Source organism: Cyprinodon variegatus, unplaced genomic scaffold, assembly GCF_000732505.1.
Source record: "Cyprinodon variegatus isolate N-32 unplaced genomic scaffold, C_variegatus-1.0 Scaffold203, whole genome shotgun sequence".
In the NCBI taxonomy this organism is placed as follows: domain Eukaryota; kingdom Metazoa; phylum Chordata; class Actinopteri; order Cyprinodontiformes; family Cyprinodontidae; genus Cyprinodon; species Cyprinodon variegatus.
Genome location: NW_015150656.1, coordinates 672,931 through 685,852, shown reverse-complemented (window position 1 = coordinate 685,852; position 12,922 = coordinate 672,931). Strand labels below are relative to the sequence as shown.

Below are 12,922 nucleotides of genomic sequence, written 5' to 3'. Positions count from 1 at the left end.
GTTGCGTCACACCTCAACCTGCCTCAAATGGATCATTAATTTAATTAATATCTTACTACAAAGCTCCGTGTAGTTTTACAGTGCCACCACTAGGGGGGTGGACCCCCCACCCTAGGGTACCGCTGCACACAAAAAATTGTGAAATGCATACACTTATTGGCCCATACCAATATATTTAAAAAAAAACACTAATATCCACAAAAAGTATTGGCTGATGGATGTATCAGTTTATTATTAATTTGGATGTCTTCAGGCTTACACCTGGGGTCCGTTTCACAAGCAGGTTTACTGAAAACTCTGTTCTCTAAACCTAAAATACGGCAAGATTTTCCTGTTTCATGAAGAGAGTTTCCTCAGCCTTTGTTTCAGTCACCGTACTAAGTTTCTCCCCAGAGCTAACCTGGTCAGCAGCAGGTTTTCTTCAGTAAACTCAGGGTGTCCTCTGACTCCGCTCTCCTTAGAGTCAATCACGCTGTTTTATTTACTGATTTAGTCAGATGTTTGTCATAGTTTTGTGAACAAAAAAATAAATAAATTCACAAGGTTCTTTTTAAAAAAAGCGAACATTGCATGTCTGTTTGACGAGGATCTTATTAAAAAATGATCTGCATTTTTTTCACAGAGAATTAAATATTTATAGGGAGAGGATTCTACAACTGGGTTGTCAGGATATGAGATGTATTTGTTTTTAGTTTAGTTATTTTGAGTGACATGTGGATCATTTTATTTTAATTCATTTATTTTTACAAGAACGAAGAACTACTGAAATGAGCTTCAGATTACACATAAATAGATTAATTAATTCTGCAGGGGGATAACTTTAGCGCTAGAAATGTGATAACAACCTACTAAGCCTACTGTCACAATCTGAAGCCATTCGGAGAATTCTGAGAACCACAAATAACAACCATTTATTGGGATGATAACATCCAAAGCACTCTGTGTAATGGAAGACAGAATCACACTGAGAACCCATGACATGATGAACAGGTTCTATCTATTAGAACATCGTTTTTATTCTTCATCTTCACCTGCTGCCTGATTATTTCACCTAACTAGATGCATTGATCCACTACTATTCAAGAAATAAACTTGTGATCACAACAGCCTATCACAAGCTGTTTTGTTATGTATTCGTTTTACTGAATATGTATTCCTGATATCTGAAAAAAACTTTATTTCTTGTCTAAATAAATATTTCAAACAAAATGACATTCATCACATCTAGAATAAACATTCTGGAAATCTAGAAATTAATTTAATCTCCATGTTCCTATGATTACTGGTCACCATTATTATTATTTTGACTGTGAAGAAATATATTTCAGTTATCATAAATACATATAAAATCAAGCTGATAAATGTCAGAATGGCCACTTAAAATGTGTAAACATTTCTAGATATATAAAACTTAAGCCATACTAGTATAATTAAACTTGTCATGCATGCTCAACTCTGAGTGGACCTACTTGAAGTTGATTGAACTAATTCATAGCAACTGTTGTGAAACTGGAAACTCAGAGTTCCAAACTTTCGGCTACATTAAATTAGAGTTGCGGATTCGAATCAGAGTTTGTTAAACCTGCTTAGTGGAATGTACCCCTTTACTGTAGTTAATAGTTCTACAACATTCTTTGGCTCAGTTTAGGTCAACAGACCAAACATTGACTTTCAGAAAGTTTTAAATGTGAGTCTGTTATCCTATAACTTTACAAAGTCCCCCTCTGAAAAGTACTACATTTTTGATATATTAAAGGTACTCAATAAAAAAACTTACAAACTCAAAAACTTGTGCAAGGCTGATCCACTAAACAAACACAAAAATGTGAATGTGACATAAGTAAGTTCCTTCCTGATATTGCAAAACAAATACTGATCCTCAGAACCTGCAAAACACCAGGAGGATATGCTAACGTATTCCCTTAAAACATAAAAATGCAATTAATCAAACCGGCAATAGGTTTTAGATGCAGATTTTGCATCTATATACTAGTACAGCATATAATTTACCCAGCAAAGCCATTTTCAGCTGTGGGACTATGATTCCAGTCTATCATCACTTAACTGCACAGCATTCTTATGCCTACAGGAGCAAGAAGATCCTCAATAAAGCCAAGAAAAAACTAATGCAGTTAATAATTTTCTGCATTGTGTTCCACAACATATTGGGGAAAACACACAGTAGGACCATTTAATGTCGGACCAAATAATGCAGCTGGAATCCAACCAATCTTTGTGCAATTAAGCAAAACAAAAATGACAAGACTGAACAAAAAGTTGAGGTGGGTCATTTTACCTTCAGAGTTATAAAACTTTTACAGGATTGTACTTTCCATTGCTCTGGATTTCATTAAGTTTTAAATCTGACATGAAAAAACATAAAGTTGGTCATGTTTGGCTTTTGGTATCTACTGAAGCAATGCTTTTTGGACGGAAACATCAGCTACAAAACATCAAACCATGGAGAGCAAATCTAAATGTGAATGTACTTAGAAACAAGCCTTTTTGATAACTGGCGCCCACACAATTTACTTTTAAAACTCCACCACTGCAGTCCAGGTGTCGCTTTAATGCCGTAAACATCAGTGAGTGAGACAGACTCTTATTGTACTGGTGGGAAGCTGTGTGGGGGAGTGTTACCTCTTGGCCAGTCACCAGCAGGATACTGTCTTCCTTTCCATGTTGAACTTGTCTGAAAATGTGATCCAGGATCAGAAGTTCAGACCAGCAGTTGTGCAGCAGCTTCATTTGATCTCCCACCTTCAGAAAAACAGAGCAAAGCAAATGTCAGAAACTCTGACCTTATTTAAAACAGCTCAACTCGCCTTTCTTTTAAAATCCTCTCAGTAAAACTGCTAAGAATCCGAACTTATATTTTTACTTTCTGTCATCCAAGATACTTAAACACCTTATGTGGTTAGAAATTACTGTAAAATGAGCACAGGAGCTGGTGATGATACAGCAGTAAATTAAAGGTGGTATGTGTGTGTGTGTTGTCTGATGTTGGGTATTTATGAGATTTGACCTCTACAACCTGCTAACCTTAATGTTCCTACCTTGAACAGTCACATCTGTGCAGCTCTGTTTGGGGGATGAGTTTGTGTTTGTAGATTAACCCCACCCCATGGCAGTATTGACAGAAAAGCGAAGGACACGGCAGACAGTAATTCTGCAGGCACAGCTGCTAATAGGCCCAGACACACATTCATCTGACACAAGATGACAGAATTACTGTTCATATGAATGAAACTATATATCAGGGGCAGTGAAGACTGTCCAATCTTCTTTGCTGCACTCATCTAGGCCGGTGAAGTGGTTTGGGTCTGCATGTGCAGTGATAAAAGGAAGGGGTTAAGGAAGCAAGAGGTCTTGGTGACCTCCTCTGCTTCCTCTCCAAAAGGAGTTGGAGGCAGCCGCAGAGATACTTGGAAAATAAAACCTCAAACATACAAGAAGCAGGATTTAGAACGGCTTTATTTTGTTCTCCATATGAAATGCTAATGTTTCTGACTCTCCATTTCTGATACGTGTTAAACTGGCTTTAAATACAAATAAAATATCCTACCTAACAAAACTGAATGGATGGATACATGATTCAAAAGAACTGATCTATCAGCAAAGGATTTCCGGTTTATTGAAAAAAAATCTATGCAGCAGAAATAAAGGAAAAATAGCAAGCAGCAACTTTCCAGTACTATCACATGCTTTTTATTTTAGTTTGTCCCTTTAAACTCAAAATGCATTTTTACTACTTTACAAGAAACCACAACTTCTATGACTATAACTTTAAGAAGCATCAGTACTTAGAAGCATCCTCATAAAATAATGCAACACTTTGGCACAATTTTTTTTTATATGCTGGAACTAAACATTATATTCAAGCTCCAATATGACTAAAAGCTGGACCTGCAGATGACAGAAAGGGGAGCTGAAAGGATTACAGTTCCCGAAGCCTCTTCCTTCTGCACAAGATTTCATGTTTGCTGCAAGAACTGATCTCTGAACATCCTCACTAACTGCTGACACCCTTCACATCTATTTCTTTTTTAAGCTACCAGCAGTAGGCTACAGTAGGCTACCAGCAGTAGGCTACTGTTCAAAGGCAGAACTAGTACAGCACAGAGCGTTTTTTGTCTTAAATTGTTGAAATACTGAACTGATGTTAGGACTATGAGGCTTACACAACAGAACTTAATGTTTTATTTGTTAGAACGTTTTAGTGTTTTGATTTTGTTTAATATTTTTCACAAAATATGACAGGTCTAAAAAAAGAACACACATTTTTGTTATCTGCTATTTAGCTTTCAATTAATAAAGTGCTCTAATAAACTTTATTACATTTAGTTATGCACACAGCATAAACCTGCTGAAATTAGAGCATTAAATGCAATATTTGGAATTCATTTTCAAGTTCAAAATATCAGAGTAATATTTGACTATTTGGAAATTCCAAGGAAGAGAAAGTAAATAAGTACGGCTAACTCTGACCGAAGCTTCCTCACTTCAGCAATATTTGTTTTCATTCAACAGCTCATTGTAAGCTCAAACACCAAAGAAAGACAAAGGCCACTTCTGAGGATCCGTCAGTTGCTTCCATTTTACAAACTATTTAACAATGTAGGCAAGCATGAAGCAAAGCTGCAGCAGGGGCTCACATTCCCCTGTTATCATTTGCATGGAATGTAATTATCCAGCACAGGGAAAAAGCCATTTCAACAGGGGCTGTTCTTGGCAAAATACACACAGTTTTATTCTCACAGCTTTGGCTGTGTATAAAAATGGTCAGGCTGTCAAAAGAAACACGTCAGATGCATTTAAAAGAAGGTTTTTAATTCAAATTTCAAATAATTTAAAGATCATGTGCAAAAAAAAGAATAAAAGTCAAGTGCTCATGGGAATAAAAAGATAAAGACTAGTAGAAACATATAGTATTTTATTGAAATGCTCCAGTTCTCTTCTGTCTGTACATGAAATAATGAAATCTACCAACATTTAAAACCTTACCATTTTTGTATTTGCTACCTTGTGTTGTTCTCCTGCTGCTACTTATGTCCTTTTTGATTCAGAACAACTTGTTTTAAAACCTAGAAGCAACCATTAATACAGTTTTTAATGATTTCATATACCACAGTTTTGGGTCAGCAGTTCTGCTAAGCTGCTGTATTTCTCTGCCTCTGGTTACAGAGGGGAAATGTATCCCTTCAACACTTTTTGTACAAAGATACCTTTTTGTGTTTTTATGAGAAGGTGAAACAATTATCAGTCCCAACATAATGTGACCTTTGTTTCTGAGACAAAGAACATGCAGAAGTTACAACTACAACAATGCAATCCCTGTAAAAATGAAATATCTGTCAACAGTTTTATCAAGTTTGGGGATTTTTCGGGGGATTGAAAGGTGATAATAAATATCTTTTTATTTATTAGCAGCTGAAAACTGTTGGGAAACTAAATGAATGCAATTTTAAAAATTTTCCTAGCAGCATCAAGAGGGAGATTGGCTCATTTGTGGGTATTCTGAAAGAACAGGGGAAAAAAGTGAGATCCAAAAGGTTTCTAACCACCTTGTCTCCAACGATTAACATCATAATTCCTAATATTTCAGAAAAAAAAACAAAATCAGTTCTAACATCTTGATAGCTTTTTACATTAAACAGTTTTTTTTACCTTCATAATCAACTACAAAATTAAATAAGCATCTGTATTGCATCTAATGTTATGACTGTCCTATGAAACAAAAACAAATAACCAAAAACCTCCAAGATGGGCAATATTGCACAGCCAAACATTTAAACTTCTTCATGATAACATCCTCTAATAATTTGTATGTTTCAGAATATGAGGGTCCTGAAATGAGCCTCAGGTGTAAATATACACTTGTGCATGAAAGTTTACATAACCTTCAATTAAAGACAGAAAAAAAATCAGCTGGCTGTAAAATAAATTGAAATTGACAAAAGTAATTAGAAATAAAAAATGGAAATCATGACACTGACTTTAAATATACATATGTTTATATTAGGAAATGTTGAACCAGACTTTTGCATCTGTGGGACTGTATGTTGGTTCACTGTTCAAGAGCAAGATACTTTAATTTGTCTGTCTTCATTCTTTTTTAGAATCATTTTTTAACATAAAATTGAAAATGAATTATTTATTTTACTCAATTATCATTTAGTACATTTTTATTCTTTATTAATTTTTCAGTTTTGTGTTATTAGAATTACTACTGAGAAAGTATAATTTTCTTTAAAGGGAGGAAATGTAAACTTTTAATCACATGTTGAACGAAAAGAGCTAAATTCTGAAGATTCTGAGCAACCAAAAGATTCCCCATCCCACAGAGAAATGTATGCAGGTAAGCTTTACTGCTTGTGTCTCTATAGATGAACATTATTAGCTGTACATTGTTTATTGTTTCCAAGATTTGCTCCAATATACAGGGAAAGCATTTAAATACAGCTTTGTTCTGTTTTATTTTTGTTTTCCTTTTTTGCAGGTTTGGTTTAAGAGATTGCTGCTGCAAAGTCAGCGTCACAATGACCGATGTCATACACCAAACAGTCATAGAAAACAGGGATTAAAGTGTTCCAAGTGTAGGGAATCAAATAGAGTTTCTGACAAACAATTCCAGTGATCTGAACCACAGACCAAGGAAAACTCAAGAGCAGCATTTTGCAATTGCAAATTAATGTTATCATACTGATTTTTATACAGCAGGATTTGTATTAAAGTCTGCAGTGTCTTCAATAGGAGCAAAAGGCAACAAAACAAACTGGCAGATGACACCAACAGAAGTGTCTGGTAAAGAGGTAATGAAACAAAGCTCATTTTAAATGCTGGCAAGGGGATAGAATGTCTAAAGAGAAAAATGCATGTAGCTAAATGAGAGGCTAAACTACGGAGCTAATTAAATGTGAGTATTTGACACAAAAATGAACATGGGGGAAATAAACAGGTCCAAAAAGGATCTTAATCAACCAAAACACTTAACTCTAAATCAACTCTTCCAAATCAACACATAAAGAACAGAATGAAGAAGAAGAAAGAATCTCATCAAAAATACATAAACAGTGTATGGAACACCACTGATGACAAAAATCAACAAACTGAAAATACATCAAATACAAAACCTACTGACAATCAAACTACAAAAACCTGTAGATCATGGAGTTTTACAAACTATATTATAAACAAAAAAATTCAAGCTAAATAAGTTAACTAAACTGTTTTTTTTTTTGTTTTTTTTTTGCCAGACCAAGAATGTAATAAAGAGAAACAACAAGTTTAAAATGTCTTTTAAAATGTCTCTAACATTTGGAGAGCCCTCAGTTAGAATTTTTTAAACTTATTTAAATTTTTTGAAAAAATAACAAGAATTAGATCATGTTGGGTCTTTTTTTGGGAGGTGAGTTAATATCATTAGTTAATCTATTTAAACTTGGCTGGCATAAACAACCACAGCACTGACCGTCTTTGTTACAAAAGGATGTTATCATCCTGGCTGTCATGTAAAGACAGGACCGATACAGGCTATTTAAGGCCGATACTGATTAGACTAAACGATCCCTGATATGTTCCGCTGATATTCTTAGAGCCAATATTTCTTTTTCTTCCTGCATTATAGAAATGACAGCATAATAACAATTGTTCAACATATCTCAATCTAAACAAAGAAGGAACCTATTAACAAATCAAACAAAGCATGGATAGCAAATAAAAGGACACACAATGCATTCTCTTCACGTGATCTAAAGGCCTCGCTGCTGAATGCTTGTATCTGCCAATAAAGGTACAGGAAAAAAAACACTAACATCTGCTAAAAACATCGGCCGGCCGATGTATCGGTCTATCTCTAATGTAAGGTACTATGTTACAAATATCTCACCCAGCCACAAAACAATAAATGTATACTTTTGATTTAAGAACGGCAGCTAAATTAGCTGTAGGGGAATTTTGATTTTTTTTGACCAAGAACAGCACAAAATTCATTCCTGAGATCTCTGTTACTAGAACTGTTTCAAAGCAATATATGCATAAAAAGAAATCCTTAACTACAGCAACGGATGGTAATTTGTGATATTTAAAAAATAATAATATAAAAGCAGTAGCAGTAGCAACACAGGTTTAAAATAAAAACTCATGTGACTAATCATGTTACTGAGATCAACATTTTTTAACTTGATTTTAATATCATGAAAGAGAGTCAGATAGAGACGAAAACTAACTGAACTCACAAAACAGAACTTCTTCACCAGCATCTTAGTATTGTGGTCTCTTTTTGGTGTCCCTTTGTCTCATTAAGTCATGAAATGAATAAATTAAAATGATGAAAAAAAAAAAATAAACCTCAGCCTTAAGTTAATCTGGCCAAATCACATCTATTACGGTTAGCCATACTGCCTCCAACACTCCCACACCTCCCACCAACTTTCTTGGCTCTCAATATTCCTGAGAGAGGACTGAGGGGAGATGCTGGCATAAATAAACACGAAGACGAATGGCAAACATTATGATTTATGAAAAACACATCTGAATTAATCAAAACAATTACAATATATATGGTAATTGGAATTTACAGTTGTGCTTGACAGTTTACACGCCCTCCTTTTAACGATAATGATACATTCAGACTAGCAATTCAAATTACAAAGTAATAATAAATAAAAATGAACTAAATGATAATAGAGGAAAATAAAATCTAGATTTGTTTATTTTAATTTAAGAAAATGAATCTAAAAGACTAATTAAAGTATCTTGCTCATTAACAGCCAACCAACATCCCTATCAACAGGTGCTGAACATTTCCTGAACATCACAGAAAACGCCGCATTCAGTTATTATAAGTGTTTCTCAACAGTATTTCAGTTCAGGAGTTGCATCAAGCTAGTTTACTTGTTTTATTTCTCAATATTTATGTATATTCAAAACTCATGTCATGATTTCTGTTTTTTATTATTTTATTTATTATTACTTTTGTCAATTTCTAATTATTTTACTGTTTTTTTTTTCTGTCTTTAATTGAAGGGTATGTAAACTTTCAAGCACAACTGTACTTTATGTTGAGAAATATTTCATCTTTATAGATACATTTTTACGCTTAGTAGTTATTATTGAACCTTTTATCAAACGTGAGGTATAAAACAACTAAAGAACAGACATCACAGAAGTTCTTATTTTATGCAAAAATATGCAAATGCAATTTTTTTTTTCAATGTATCTGCAAGCACAACTCCTGTTTCTGTGTGCCACAGGAGAATCTCTGTATTTCTATGAATTGGAGAACCATACAGTGTTTGGCCTTCCCCTAAACCATGGAAACAGCTCTGACCCCTGCCCTTTAGAAAATGAGGAAAGGAGTTCAGTCCTATTCTTTTTCTGTTTTGCTTAGATTCTAAGAATTAAAAAAAAAACACAAATAAAGAGAATACACAATCATGGAGGACGTTCTGATAAACTAACAAAGAAACAATATCTCTTTAAATATGGAGCTATACTGCAATGACCTCAACTCTATTTCCTTCCGATTCTAAAATACCTATTTGCACCCCAGCTTTCCAAAACGTGGTTCAGAAACATCTTTAAATACACAAAGCTTTGTGTTTCAATCAAGTAGCTCGCATTGAAAAGCAAACTGTTCTTAGAGGCAACATGTCAACTCTGAAGCTGCAGAAAAGCTGAACATTTTTCATTTAATTCCTTTTCTTTCCCAGATATAATGCCAGTTCACAACGGTGCACTTTACAAAGGCAAAATAAATAGCTTTATAGTGCATTCATTCCAACCATATGACATATCAGATCTGACTGCCTGTTAAGACCAGTTGATAAGGACACTGCAGAAAGTCTCGCTATGTCTCTTTAAGTGGATGGACATAGTTCAACCGTTTAATTTTGGTGGGTACTAGAACATATAAATTGATGTATGTCAGCACCAAAAAGATCACATCTGACTCACCAAAGGTAAACAGACAAGTTGTACACTTCACAAAGACAACCATAATCATGCAAATCATTTTCTTTAAGCTAAGGTATGTGAGCTTTAGTCAATTAGTGGGCAAACTACTTAGCAGTATTTAAAAGGCTCCTAATTGTTCCTCATATTTGGTGCAATCTGTCCTATAACGACAGAAACATGCTGACTTATCTGAACATAAAGCAAACATTTTAAGGAAAGGTTTTGGTTAAGATTGTTTTCTTCTCCAGTAAGTTATAACGAAAAACTTTACAATTGACTTTTAGCACAATTGAAAAAATTGTATTTGTGATGTGAAATATTTCATCCTTACTATTGATAAAGCCTGTGCAAGCTACACTTTCCCTTGTAGCTACGGGCTGTAAAATCTGCAGTAAATGAGGGAATCAGACATGTATGGATATAGTTCTCAGTTATGTGATCTGTGGGCATGTGAGGAGGGATTTGAGCTAATTTCTATAAAACAAACCCAGTCTAATGTGAGCATGATCTTCTCAAATTTAAAATGGAATTAAACGATTATAAAGAGTAAGCCAGCTGTAATTATGCATAGAAAAGACAATACATCATTAAGAAAAGGTATTGATTTGTGTTGTTTTTTTTTATATACAATGTTGGTTTGTAGTAACGGTTGTCAAAGGTTTTATTTAAGGTGGCTAATATTTAAAAGGAAAAATCAATTATGGGCAGATGGGTAAGACCAAAAACATGATTAAAAATCTGAAACTGAGCAAACAGTGCAGTGCACATAACTGCTTAATACTTTTTAATGCAAGATGCAATAAAACTGGATTAATCCTCACTCCCTGCTACAAAACAAACACAAATTAACCATGAATCACAATAATGTGAAATAAATCATTTTTTGGAAATCCACTTTACGCACTGACATCTTTAGGAATTTGTAAAATCGGAGCTTATGCTTGGTTTGGGGTGCATGCATACTTATGAAATGCCTACAACTCACCCTCAGCTCCTTGAAGAAGATGCAACTCCGAGCCCACTCCACTATGGAGAAGAGGGTCTGATCCGCCATGCGGCACATCAGGCTGAAGGTGCTGGGTTTGTCAGTTCGGCCCCTTCCGCTCTGCTCCTGCTGCAGATGAGCCACAATCTTGTTTTGCACCACCAACTCGTCTGGGTCGCAGCTGAGCAGCTCCAGCACCAGAGGTGGCAGGCTGGGCGGCTGTGGAGAGGCTGAGGGGTACACCTCTGGATATGGGTATCCTGTAATGGATTCGGGGGAGCTGGTGTAGTCAGGGCACTCAGCTTTAATTGCCCTGTTGGGGAATGCTGTGTACTGATACTGTGGTGTAATGGGAACATGAGACTGCATGGTCATGCCCAGTGATGTAGGTCCATAGAGGTTGGCCTCGTAGTCTGTGGAGTTGATGGAGATCGGAGTGGAGGGCAGCAGACTTTTAGAGATGGTGGGCAGAGCGTGTAGGGTACCAGTAAAGCTGTAGTCAGTCTGCATAGGGGAGGCTGGTGGAGGGACTGAGGTCTCCATCTTGAACCCATTGGATCGTATCAAAGCCTTTTTCTGCTGCTTTAAGGCCCTGTCTCTCTTGTACATGGGGCCAAACTTGTTCCTCCCACCACGCATGCGATCTGCACGCACAGCTACAAGATACAAGAGGCAAAAATCGATTTCCAGGCAAACTTATTTTTTTTTCTGCACCCATTTTTTTTTATTAACATTTATTTAAAAAAAAAATCTAAAAGCTTCTTTTTCAGCTGCATCTAAAGTTGTTCTCATTGAGTAAATAAGAGACATGTTGGTCCTCCTTGCTTCCCTTTTAGGGCTAAGAAGAATCCCCTTAGAGTCTGTGAGCAGCTCAACTCCTTCTTCCCTGGGGAGTCTCCAGAGTTTTATCAGTAAGTCAAAGAATGTGTGGCTTTTTTTCCACTATGGAAGCAGGTGCTTTTCTTTGGACTGCTGTCTGGGAAATAATCTCATCCAATATGTGTGTGGGGGGGTGTGTGTGTGGGATTTTGGTGTGTCTGGAGGAAATAGCCAAAGCCACCAAGCAATAAATTAGGTCCAAAGAATTTCACTAACATTAGTCTAAACAATCTATGGCAAAATTGCATTACTGGAATTATTGTTGCAGTTTTTAACAATATAATAATTATTTTTAAGCAATAAATATTAAACACGTTTTTTTTTCTTATTTTTCGTCTTAAAAACTTAAACCTAAACAAGGGCATTAATGATACCCGTACCTTCTAGGCGCATCCCGACGCTGAGGCATTTTTGAAAGCGGCAGAATGGACACCTCTTCCTCTGGGTCTTGTCTATCTTACACTCCTGGTTTTCCGCACATGTGTACCTCTTGTTATTCTGCACCGTCCGTTTAAAGAAGCCCTGAACACAGACGGCAAAGGAAAATCAGCGGACAGCACCAAACACTGAAGCGCATAAACAGCAGAACATGCAACATGCAAAATAAACAGTCTTGTGAAGATTATGGCACATTTAAACAGTATCAACATTTTCAGATTTTATTATTATATAAAATGCGTTGTTTAAAAACAGTACACCCAGACCAGAGAGCAAATTTACTGCAGAAAAAATGTGAGGATCCCCGTGCTCCATATCAGTGAATTAGAGGCATCATGCAGAGCCCGGCTCAGGCCAGCGCGCTGTGGACTGAGGGTGGGATGTTGTTACCTTGCAGCTTTCGCAGGTGAGCAGACCATAGTGATATCCTGACACTTTGTCTCCGCACACAGGACACAGCTCGTCCAGGTCATCGTCGTATGTGTATTCCATCACCTTTAAAGTCACGCCTGGTGTTGCCGAACACATAAAAACCAAAATATATTCAGTTCAACTAGAAAGAAAAGCTGGACTTTTGAATATGCGCGTACATATATATATACATATATTATATATATATATGTGTGTGTGTGTGTGTGTGTGTGTGTGTGTGTGTGTGTGTGT

At 35.9% G+C, this 12,922-nt stretch overlaps 1 protein-coding gene across 1 annotated transcript in view; it reads right to left on the bottom strand.

The window, feature by feature from the left end:
• nr5a1 (nuclear receptor subfamily 5 group A member 1) overlaps positions 1-12,922 on the bottom strand; it is a 21,261-nt gene that overhangs the window by 6,397 nt on the left and 1,942 nt on the right. The window contains exons 2-5 of the mRNA XM_015379902.1: positions 12,650-12,768; positions 12,202-12,343; positions 10,943-11,598; positions 2,641-2,760 (exon numbers count right to left, since the gene is read on the bottom strand). Coding sequence (XP_015235388.1) covers positions 2,641-2,760; positions 10,943-11,598; positions 12,202-12,343; positions 12,650-12,768 — 1,037 coding nt within the window. The remainder of the gene's footprint in view (positions 1-2,640; positions 2,761-10,942; positions 11,599-12,201; positions 12,344-12,649; positions 12,769-12,922) is intronic.